The sequence below is a fragment of the Bos javanicus genome, chromosome 3 (genome assembly GCF_032452875.1).
Source record: "Bos javanicus breed banteng chromosome 3, ARS-OSU_banteng_1.0, whole genome shotgun sequence".
Classification (NCBI taxonomy): Eukaryota; Metazoa; Chordata; class Mammalia; order Artiodactyla; family Bovidae; genus Bos; species Bos javanicus.
The window spans coordinates 7601129-7613407 of record NC_083870.1 but is presented as its reverse complement, the minus strand read 5'-3'; the positions used below and the strand labels follow the sequence as shown (position 1 = coordinate 7613407).

Sequence of the window (12279 nt, the reverse complement as noted above, 5' to 3'; positions counted from 1 at the left end):
GAGTCAACTCTTCGCATGAGGTGGCCAAAGTACTGGAGTTTCAGCTTTAGCATCATTCCTTCCAAAGAAATCCCAGGGCTGATCTCCTTTAGAATGGACTGGTTGGATCTCCTTGCAGTCCAAGGGACTCTCAAGAGTCTTCTCCAACCCCACACTTCAAAAGCATCAATTCTTCGGCGCTCAGCCTTCTTCACAGTCCAACTCTCACATCCATACATGACCACTGGAAAAACCATAGCCTTGACTAGACGGACCTTTGTTGGCAAAGTAATGTCTCTGCTTTTGAATATGCTATCTAGGTTGGTCATAACTTTCCTTCCAAGGAGTAAGCGTCTTTTAATTTCATGGCTGCAGTCACCATCTGTAGTGATTTTGGAGCCCAGAAAAATAAAGTCTGACACTGTTTGCACCGTTTCCCCATCTATTTCCCATGAAGTGGTGGGACTGGATGCCATGATCGTAGTTTTCTGAATGTTGAGCTTTAAGCCAACTTTTTCACTCTCCACTTTCACTTTCATCAAGAGGCTTTTGAGTTCCTCTTCACTTTCTGCCATAAGGGTGGTGTCATCTGCATATCTGAGGTTATTGATATTTCTCCCGGCAATCTTGATTCCAGCTTGTGTTTCTTCCAGTCCAGCATTTCTCATGATGTACTCTGCATAGAAGTTAAATAAATAGGGTGACAATATACAGCCTTGACGTACTCCTTTTCCTATTTGGAGCTAGTCTGTTGTTTCATGTCCAGTTATAACTGTTGCTTCCTGACCTGCATACAAATTTCTCAAGAGGCAGATCAGGTGGTCTGGTATTCCCATCTCTTTCAGAATTTTCCACAGTTTATTGTGATCCACACAGTCAAAGGCTTTGGCATAGTCAATAAAGCAGAAATAGATGTTTTTCTGGAACTCTCTTGCTTTTTTGATGATCCAGCGGATGTTAGCAATTTGATCTCTGGTTCCTCTGCCTTTTCTAAAACCAGCTTGAACATCAGGAAGTTCACAGTTCACATATTGCTGAAGCCTGGCTTGGAGAATTTTGAGCATTACTTTACGAGTGTGTGAGATGAGTGCAATTGTGCGGTAGTTTGAGCATTCTTTGGCATTGCCTTTCTTTGGGATTGGAATGAAAACTGACCTTTTCCAGTCCTGTGGCCACTGCTGAGTTTTCCAAATTTGCTGGCATATTGAGTGCAGCACTTTCACAGCATCATCTTTCAGGAGTTGCAATAGCTCAACTGGAATTCCATCACCTCCACTAGCTTTGTTTGTAGTGATGCTTTCTAAGGCCCACTTGACTTCACATTCCAGGATGTCTGGCTCTAGGTCAGTGATCACACCATCGTGATTATCTGGGTCGTGAAGATCTTTTTGTACAGTTCTTCTGTGTATTCTTGCCATCTCTTCTTAATATCTTCTGCTTCTGTTAGGTCCATACCATTTCTGCCCTTTATTGAGCTCATCTTTGCATGAAATGTTCCTTTGGTATCTCTGATTTTCTTGGACACTCACAGCCTGAAATCTCTCCACTGTCTGAGAAACAGCAAAGGGCAGACAATAGAAGTTACTGGGTGCTCTTTGCTCCTGCAGGTGTTCTTCCTTATGTCTCTGGAAAGAGTCAAGTCAGAAGTGTATTTTGTGTTTCCATCTGCAGTATGCCTGCCTGCTAAGTCACTGCAGTCGTGTCCAACTCTGCAATCCCGTGGACTGTAGTCCGTCAGGTTCCTCTGTCCATGGGGATTCTCCAGACAAGAAGAATGGAGTGGGTTGCCATGCCCTCCCTCCAGGGGATCTTCCTGACCCAGAGATCAAACCTGCGTCTCTTAATGTCTCCTGCATTGGCAGGTGGCTTCTTTACCGCCAGTGTCACCTGGGAAGCCCATCTTCAGTATGACTCTTAGTTATTCACTCAGTCTTCTTCCCCGCTGATGAGGGAAAGGTTCTAGCGCGACCAGTGATCTGATCCCTTACCTGCTACCTTCAAAAATGCCAGACATTTTTTAAAAGAGCCAAACCTCTTTTCTGTCAGTATTTTAACATATTCAGTGACATAGAACATTTATATATTGGTTATAAGAAAAAGGTCAATATTGGAATTTTCATAGAAGGTTCTCAGAAGAAGTTCTTGAAACAGGAATAACATTGAAACATATACACTACTACATATGAAATAGATAACCAGTGTGGGTTTGATGTATGAGGCAGGGCATCCAAAGCCGGTGCTCTGTGACATCTGGAGGTTTAGAGTGGGGAAGGAGATGGGAGGGGGGCTTCAGGATAGAGGGGGCATATGTATACCTATGGCTGATTCATACTGATGTATGGCAAAAACCATCACAATGTTGTAAAGTAATTATCCTACAATTAATTTTTAAAAAAAGAAGTTGAATGGAGAATTTGGGTAGAAGAGTAGAAAGAGCTTTTTAATTTTTTTCCAACGCATGGCGCACTGGGATGGTCACAACCGGCACACATGTGATATTTTACCACGTTATTGTTCATTCTGTTCCCACCTTCCATTCCCTTTGTCTCCACTTTCTTACCCATTTGGGTTTCTTTCCTCATTTTTCAGTTTGTTTGTTTTGGATGAAGTTATATCTTGTGATCCGTGGAAGGGGGGATTTTTATTTACCATCCATGTCTCCCCACACCCCGCAGAATTCAGGTACAGATACTGACAGCCTACTGCCAGTCACCAGCCTAGCTTGATTAGTGTCTGATTCTGAACAGAAATCTGTTTTCTCATACATAACTTCTTTGCAAAGCACTGGTGAAGTCTTGTTTTGTTTTGTTTTGCTTTTAAATTAAGCTTTCTGTAAAATTCTGAGGTATTTGAATTCTGTTTACGGTCAAGGTTCTGATGTATGTGTCATCTCCCAGCTAACAGCCTCTTGGCAGGCCATTCTTAATTCAGTCACTGTGTGTTTACAGGCATTCAGAATTTCACAGTGCCTAGAGTTTTTCCACCTCCACTATCCAGGCGCTCTTTTTCATGCTTTCCCAGTCCTTCTGGGCATTCAGAATCACTTTCTGGCGCTCATGTTTCAAGTCAGTCACCTCTTCCTTTTTATTTGCCTGATTAATTTTGAACGTGAAGTATTCGTATTTTATACCTTTTTCCTGACTCAGGTCAATGTTTCTTCTCATTGTGTTTACTCCAGAAGGCCCAGAATGCAAGATCAGTTATAGCACTTGTGCAGCACCCAAAACAGCGCTTGCCAGTGCAAGAGGGAGAGTGAACCTTTACCGTCTGTGCTCCACACTGTTCCTTTTAGTTCTATTTTTCCCAAATAGTCACTGTCTTTTTTCATTAAGTACACAAAAAATGTTTTAGCAATCTTTTCACGTAACTCTAACAACTCCCTAATCCAGTATTTACCTTGTTCCCTCTTGTCAGAAAGCCCATGAGCTGTGATGTTTTCTCTTTTCTGGGGGTGCTGCCCCTTCATAATGGAAGCCTGGCCCTTAATGAGAGTGTGCAGTCCGTCCTCAGCCTCTCACATCCTGTCTGGATTTTCCTTCAGAGACTCTTCCTCTCCCTTTTCCCTGAGCCACCAGAATCTTCAGGTCTCATCTCTCCAGTTAGAACCTACTCTGGTGTATATTATTCACATGCGTGCGTGCTTAGTCATGTCCAACTCTTTGTGACCCCATGGACTGTAGCCCACCAGGGTCCTCCATCCATGGAATTCTCCAGGCAAGAATACTGGAAGTGTGAAGTGAAAGTCACTCAGTCACGTCTGACTCTTTGCAACCCCATGGGCTGTATATACAGTCATCTTCCCAACCCAGGGATCAAACCCACGTCTCTTGCATCTCTTGCGTTGGCAGGCAGATTCTTTACCACTGAACCACCGGTAGACCCCTTGTATTATTCACAGTGAGGCACAAATTTCAGAGTTTCAGAGTCTGTCTGTTGCTCCTGGAAGCAGACTGTGTGCCTGACAGCACAGGGGAAGGGCCTACCAGGCCACAAGTTATCATAAGCTGTTTCTCATTCTGTTCTCCTTTAGTTAAAATAATTAGAACCTCATCAGTAATGCCAAGACCACCCCACTCATTATGCAAGGGGGTCAGTACTGAAACCCCCAAAGGACTCTTTTATAGGGTCCCACAGAGTGGACCAAAGAAAAGAAATTGCTAGAGCTACTCTTATTTTTTTAGAGGTTGTGGGTAACTTGGGAGTCCTAATGGTATGTCACTTTAAACCCTAAATTATCAGTTTGTCGTTCAGAAGGGCTTTCTAAATTCGGTTTAAGACATTCATATCCTATCTGGTAGAGTCTTCTTCTAGTATTGCTGGTCCTTTCCTTGGCCTCAAATTTCAGAAAGGAGTGAAGAAGAGAGTCCATTTTAAAGCTTCCTGAACCATAGCTAGCCTGAGCCTCCTGGATGGGCTTAAAATAATGATGCCATTTCAGCCATGGCAAGGGACTCCCAGGTTTTTGGAATCATGACACAGCTTTAGTTTTCCCCCAAACATCTGAGCTCATACCACCAGGTTTTTCATCTCTTCCCAATATTTAAGATATTAAAGTACTCCAGTTATCAATTTAAAGCATCTCAGGCACACGGGCTCTGATGACTTCTGTAGGTGGTATGGGCTATATGAGAGAACCTAGTTTTGATCTTATACTGTCATCTGGATTTTGAGTCAATCCAGGAAAGTAGTAAAAATTAGTAATGTATATTATGTCTCTTATACACGTGTTTTTCATTATTCGGTCATGTGTGTGTGTGTGTGTGTGTGTGTGTGTGTGTGTGTGTGTGCATGCACACACACATACAATCTTTCAGTTTTTCTAAAAGAGAGGGACCATGGTTCCAAAAGGAAATAACTAGTGTGGTACCTTGGAATCTGAACTGTATCACATGTTCTGAATGTAATAACTCCAAATACGTTAGCAGCTTGTCTTTCTTCCATTGCCTACTTTTTAGAAAAGAAAACACCTGGATAGGGAAATGTTGGCTAACTTGCAGGCAATCAGATTTAATTCTCTAAAGATAAGTAAATGATTTGATAGCCATTACAGAGTAGCAGGAGCTGTAAAATTGGAGTTAAAATTCCATAGCAATGGTCTTAAAAAATAAGTAGGGTTAGTTAATATCCAGCAGCAAATGACTGCTCTTCATCACTAGTACGGCTGGGAAAGAAGGAAATTAGCTTTAACTGTAATCAAAGAGACTTATAATAAGACTTGTAGTGGGAAATTCACCATCAGTGGAGACTATTTTAGAAATTGAAACAATCAGCCAATAAAAGTGGAAGAATTATGTCTTCCATTAGCTTTAAAAATATGATCTGCTCAAGGCACTTGAAGTTGATAGCTTATTAGATTTAATAAGTTTTTAACCTTTAAGAGGCGATAGACCTCATTAAGAATCTGATGTAACCCCCCTCTCCAGAAAAATGTTCACACAAATAGAACTTTGCATGTAATTTCAGGGAACTTATGGACTCTGAGGTCTTTGCATTAGACCCTGTTTTAAGACACCCCAGATTAGGTGATCTCTGTAAATCTTTTCCTGCCTCATAAGTGACAAACTCCATAGTTCAGTTTTCCCAAACATAATGGAATCTGAGGATCATATGTCAAGCTTTGGATTTTCTTCCTCTGGATTTATAATACTTGGCATACATGGTGTAGTAGTAGAAAATAAATAAAAAGATAATGGAATAGAAAGAATTCTACTTTTAAATTCAGTTCTTTGTCCTAGAGAAGCCAAGTGTTTAATTTAAAAATCACTGGCTGGCCGTGTATCATCTTCATAAAAAGGCAGTGGAGGACTGGGCCTTCGCCAGCTTCTTCCTGATCCCCACACCCAGCTCTGGATTCGTGGTTCAGAATGCAAACTGAGATGCCACGTTGACTCTCCAGCCTTCTTCCAAGTTCACACATCCTCTGACTATATTGCTGTGACTATTCAGCTGGACTTGAAAGATGTTATCTATTTATAATTCTTCCATCAGTTTTATGCCAAGTTTCATTGACTACAAGTTGGAAAAAACCACCCGGAATTACAAATCAGGGAATAAATTATTATAGCCTTCACTGTATTTTTATGTTCCTAATTTCTAACCCTTAAATGCATAGTTGGGAATATCTTAATTAAATTAGAAATATTACTGATGCACAGGAACCAAGCAGTCTTGGCCAAGGCCCCCTTACGATTCACATGATGTGGTGGTCCATTTGACAGATTACTCCTTCCCACTGTTGAAAGGGAAGGAGAGGACTTAAGTATTCTTCCCCCTGCACCCACTCCCCACCCTCTGCATCTGAAATCCCCTGCTGTTCCAGTTGCTGCAGTCATGGTGATACACTGCATGGAAAGCATATAAGACATACAATGTCTGTGAATAGGTAACCTGCGGTATTTATTCTGACAGTGCCTCCAGCGCCTCCTGAGCCAGTGAAGGTTGTTTAGAAACCAGAATTGAGGAGAGGACAGCCCATCCCGGCACTGTAGCTCTGATTAGTGACTGATGAATTCTCTCTATACCCTTGAAAGCGTGTTGACAGTTCACACCTTGGAGCTCATGATGTCTTCCTGGGATTCAAGCTTATAGCGGAATTTCACCTTCTGTTGAATATTTATTCCTTGTGTGTATTCCTCTCTGCAGAGAATGTGATCAACGGGCAAGATTACGAAGTGATGATGCAGATTGACTGTCAGGTGATGGACACCAGAATCCTCCACATCAAAAGCTCGTCAGTTCCTCCTTACCTCCGGGATCAGCAGAGGAATCAAACCAACACCTTCTTTGGTTCCCCTCCAGCAGCCCCAGAGGCAGCCCATGTTGTCAGCACCATCCCTGAGTCATTACAATAGTACCCTGGGGCTACATTGGAGAACTAAGAATGGGACCCTGCCAGACTGGTGAGTGGGTGAGAGAAATGTTTCTTTTTGCCTCGGTGGCAAGCAGAGAACTGCCTCATAATAGAATTCCAGAGAGAGAAGAGGAAAAAACGAAGCTGCTCCATTTCTCACCATCTGCCTATCCACTTGAAGAGCACTGAAGCTCAGACACAAGGCAAGCAGCAGTTCTCTGGGGGCACAGGTAGCCCTGCATTCTTCACCGCTGCCTGGTGTAGATTTTTTTTTTCCCTGTACTTTTCTAAATTACTTTTTCCTCTGTATTTGTTTTGTGTTTAAATAGTCATATTCTTTCAAATAAGACCTGCTTCCCCTCTCTGCCATTTCACTTATAGGTACCATACTTTGATTTAACAGCACACAGATGTTTCCACTGATTAGATCTTTCATCAACTTAATGCAAACCAATTGTGGATGTATGCTTATTGGAAAGCAAATGTCAGAACCAGCAGGGCCAAAAGCATCCCCAAGAGAGGCAAACCCTTTGGAGTGTTAGGTAAAAGGGAAAATCCTCCAGTGGCAAAGTTTATCTTGGGATTTGTGGTTCACACCTGAAACGCCACGAGAACAACTGTATTGCCGGGGGAGGGTAGTGAATTTGAGAGGATGAAATGGAAGAGACGGTGGTGGGGGTCTTTTTGAAAGAGGAGATAGCTCCATTAACACATGTATTTAAAACACTGAAAGTTTGATGAGACTGCAGTTTAATTAAAGCCATTTTCCTTCACTTGACTGTGAATCTCCACACACTACACACCTTCTAGTAATATGACCCAGTTCAAGTAAGGAGCATGTAGGTGACTTTAGATTTAAACAAACACGAGTTTTTTCTCTTGAGAATTGACAGGTATTTACTCCTTTAAGACTATGCACACAGGCAAATTAGATTCCTACTGGTGGAGTGCATCCCATAATATGGCAGTAATTATCAGTTCTCCAGTGAAAAGGCAGTGAAGGAATTTAATTCTTTTGTCCTCCCATTATTAAAAACGAAACAGAAAAATATCGTACTTTGTTCACTTGTACTTTACTTTCTTCTCCTCTGTGATTTCTACCTTTAGCTTCAAAAATGGGTCTTTGACCCTCTCCTCCTCTGAAACTTTTCAGTTTCTCGGTAGAATGCATTCTGCAAACACCGCTTCTTATCCTAATTGACTTGCTTTGGTCAGATTTCTTCCCTTCCATTCCACACTGTATCAGTCTCTTCCTCCCTGCAAGAAAAGAACAGAGAAAATATATCAACTCAAGGATTTATATGTAGCCAGTTAGTTTTCTGCCTGTGAAGTTAGCATAGTTCCTAAATACTTCTGAAGACGCACCAGCACTTCTGTCTGGACAGTGATGCTTCTCTGTCTAAGTCAGTTAGATGCTTTTGGAGGAAATCAGTTTAACTCTTGTGAGGGGAAGTAGGGGGCTCTGTTGCTCTGTTCCCCGGGAATCTGGAGTTTGGGAAGTGTCAGTAGCCTCCTTTTCTGTATGCACAAACTGTTTTAAATCAGGGCAGCACTCCACTGTGATTTGTCTGTCCTGGGCAATTTCAGACAAGAGCCACTTCCCAGGGGACCACTCCTCCTTCTACTGGGCACCAAGAAAGAGAAGGCAGCGCCTAGAAGACCTTTAGGCTGCAGGCCATCTTCTCCAGGAGTGTCTTCTCCTGGCCCTGATCCTTCCCATTCTGTCCTGTGAATTATTCCAAACAAGAGGCTGCTGCCATGGCTAGTAGTCAGTGGCGACATGGTCATTCCCAAGCTGCCAGTCTTCCCCTGGAACTGAGGTAGTCATTACGGTGGATACACATGAAGTGTGCATGGAGTGATTATAGACGGTGCTTCCTTCCTGTCCTTTGCACTGAATCACACAAGAGCGAACCACCACGTGGAGTTCTTGGTTTTAGCACTCGCTTTTACTTTTTCCCTTCATTCCCAGCTTTTCCTGCGCTCATTTTACCAAGTGGCCAGACTGAAGGCTTACATGTTGCGTCCCCTGAATGCCTTTCAGGTGGGTTAAGTGTGGATTGAGAGTACCTGTGAAGTGCCCATAAAAAGCAGCCTGGGAGCCTTGCCTGCTTGCACTCACCGACCTTTCTGCTCCTTGTCATGACCTATTCTGCAGTTGATCTTTTTGAGAGGTGGGAACAGGATTCTCCTCAGGGTACAGTTTCAGGAAATGAGTGAAAGGCAACTGACAAGTGCAAAGAAATATACTTTTTAAACTACTGTCAAGGCTACTGCTAATCCCTGGGCATAATGGTATTTTTATTTTAACGCCTGTACGCTAGCTCAAGGTCCTTTAGGAAATGGAAAGTTGCTGTGCCTGATGAATAAATTAAGCTGTTTTTTTCCCCTAATTGTTGTGGTGAGATTGCCTTTTGGGGATGGCAACCAGGAATTATGGCGGATGTGTGGGTGTATATTTATTTAATTTTTTAATTTATTAAGTCTTTAAGTGGTATTTTGCAAATGTGTGAAGATATTAGATAAGGTCACGGAGAGGTCAAGTCCACCTGTTCCTAGATGGCTGTGCCCTTTGGGGCACTGGTACTACTCTCATGGGAAGTGATGGTGAAGACTTCTGGGTGTTTTTCCCACCTGGTTGCGACTTTTTAAGGCTTCATGGAAGTAGAAGTTCCCTTGTGCTACCTACTGAGTCAGATGTCAGGGGCTGCTTCCCCGGGGGGTTAACTCACTCAGCAGAACAGGGACACAGCTCCATTAGGACCACAGTGTGAAATGTCCCTTTCTAAAGTTAGGGTTTGTGAAAGGATCGTCTTGAAAGAAACATTGCTTGCCATCCTTGTAGTTTATGTTATTGGGTAGTGTTTGTCGTTTCACAAATAAATTCCCTGTGATTATGAAAGCTCAGAGCATCTTCTAATTTAAAAAAAGAAAAAAAAAAGACTACAGGCTTCAGAACAAAGCTGGCATTTCTTTGCCTTCTCTTGTTAGCAAGAAGTAGACGCAGAGGTATTTGAAAGCAGCAATGTTACATGAGTCATTCCTGAGTGTTCTGAATAAACACTACTTAGAAACAGACAAGAAATTTGGGATTCAAACTGATTTTTCTAGCATTTTTAAAGAGACACTGTCCCGATTAAACTTTCCTGGCTTGAATCTGCCTCCCGGGAATGAACCCCCAGTAGTCACAGCAGTGACACTCTGATAAGACCCTGCTGCTGCGGCATCTGGAGTGATTAAAGCTGGAGAATTCTCAAGCTCTTTGCAGCTTTTGTACTATTTTCTGATTCTCACCATTTTACTAACCTCAGGTGGTGAAACTTGACAATCAGAGAGAAAAACTTGTAATTATATTTGACTTTCTAACACATTGCCAAGTTTCAAAGCAGCTTCCACTTTCAACTATTAGAAGTAACCACTTTTACTGAAGAGCCAGAGTTAGAGTCCATGCCCCCTTCAGTCTGACCTCATGGAAATTTTCCACCGTGAAAGCCCTCTTTCCACTGCACACTGCTGGGCCAACTCGGCTTCCTGTTTCAGAGTCACAGGACTCAACTTCAAATGAGACCTTGCGTACTATCCTATTGGCTGTTTTCATACAAATTAACCTCTCAAATAAGATTGCTTAATGCCAGAATTGATAGACATTTTTGACCCTCTATAGACCCCTCATTCTTTGCCAAATGCTACTTCTGTTAGTCTTGAGTCATTTTAATTTACAGAAATTAGGATCTTCGCTGCTAATATGAATGCTAATTATAACTTATACCTGAAAAGCAGAATAAAGCTTAAAGAGATAAAATGAAATGTAAGAAATTTTTATTCTTACACCTAATAATATTTGGAAGGGAGCAGTTCCTATTTCCCCTCACCCCTAGGGGTTGAGATTAATTTTTAATTTTCTAGGAAATAGAACATTGGACTACCACCCAAAATGTTGCCAGAGTCCAGATGGAACTGTGCACATTAAAAAAAAAAAACACTTTTCTCTTACCTGAAAAAAGAGTCTGTTCTGTTAACTTATATTTTTAATGAGTAAACTTAAAATAAATTTTATTTTGGACAAGACTAGGACTTTTCGCAGTTTATTCTAATACCTCTGTGTTGATATCTGTCAGGTTTTCTGTGAGAACTTATGAAAAGAAGATGACAAAGGCATCTGGATCAGGAAACTTGTCCTGTGTGTGAGTCAGGTCATGGCTAGTCACTGTCAAAAGTGGGCACCATACTCAACATAGTGGTTTGCTACCTTGAAGCCTTAGAGACTCAGCACATTAAAAGGCTTTTAATTATATTAAATGGGGAACCAAGGAGTAAATAAAGCATAGTTGACCGTTTCCAAGGTCAGCAACAGTGCTGCTTGCCCCCAGTGATGCTGCTGAACGTTAGTCAACAAGCAGACCTGGAGGCTTGGCGTCTTGCCCGGCAGGACCATCTCAGACAGTTCAGTGGGCTGACTTTCGCGACAGATGTATATTGGACCCTTTTAACTCACACTCAGCCCTCATTTCTAGGTCAGTCGTCTTCATGAGAGAGAGTGGGGAAATAGAACTTTAGATGGAAACTGCTCTGTACTACTGGCCTTAGAGATACTTGTCACTTGTCATCACACTGGCAGTATGGTTAGTCTGAGACCGATAGTGCTTCTCCCGCGGAGCCATTAGAACCCGAGGAGAGAGCATCAGAGATGTCGCTTCACCAGGACTTTCTTTGTAAGGTTGTATCGGTGCTCAGTTAAGAATGGGTTAAAATATGGAGGAAAGATGTACCATTTTCTCCCTTAAATTTTTTGTTTTGTTTTGTTTTCAACACATAAAGAAACAATGACAGCAGACTATGATATGCTTTTAAGCAAGTCTTTATGATGCAATACTTGTTCTTTGTCTAAACTTCAAATAAAGAATTTTTAAACTTGCTTGGTTTTGTTCTGTATGTAGAAAGAGAAAAAAAAAAAAAAAAGACCCAAAATGAATCTGTAGTGTTAAGTGATTAATAATGAGAAGGGAAGCCTGACATGGTTTCGTGGCTTGTCACTGTTTAGATGAAACAATTGAGCTCTTTTCCACTCTTCTTCCCAACCTGGTTAAGTAAAAGTTTCCTTTATTGTGTCCAAATATTTAAACTACAGTCTTACTAAGGGGAAAAACAATTGTCTAAAAATTCATCCTTTGACATTCTACATTAGGAAACCAAGTTACTCAATCACACCAAAGACCTCTTTTCAGCTTGGAATGACATGTCCATGAAGCTGGTCTCTGCAGACTGTCGGCACAGAATCCATCTGGGAGCAGTCAGTGTCGGCATTTAGTGAGGACCCAGGGTATACCTCAGACACTGCTCTATGTTCACTACCTTTTATCTTATCTCAATCCTCCCTACAACTCATTTCCTACAGTGGGTACCTAACTAGTAAGCAACAGACTCAGTATTTGGACCCAAGCAGTCGATGG

At 41.9% G+C, this 12279-nt stretch overlaps 1 protein-coding gene across 2 annotated transcripts in view; it reads left to right on the top strand.

The window, feature by feature from the left end:
• Window positions 1-11744, top strand: part of ATF6 (activating transcription factor 6) — a 234191-nt gene extending 222447 nt beyond the window's left edge. For both annotated transcript variants that reach the window (XM_061400334.1, XM_061400327.1), the window contains exon 16: window positions 6622-11744. In XM_061400334.1, coding sequence (XP_061256318.1) covers window positions 6622-6830 — 209 coding nt within the window. In that variant the 3' untranslated portion in view covers window positions 6831-11744. The remainder of the gene's footprint in view (window positions 1-6621) is intronic.
• The last annotated feature ends 535 nt before the right edge of the window (window positions 11745-12279 follow it).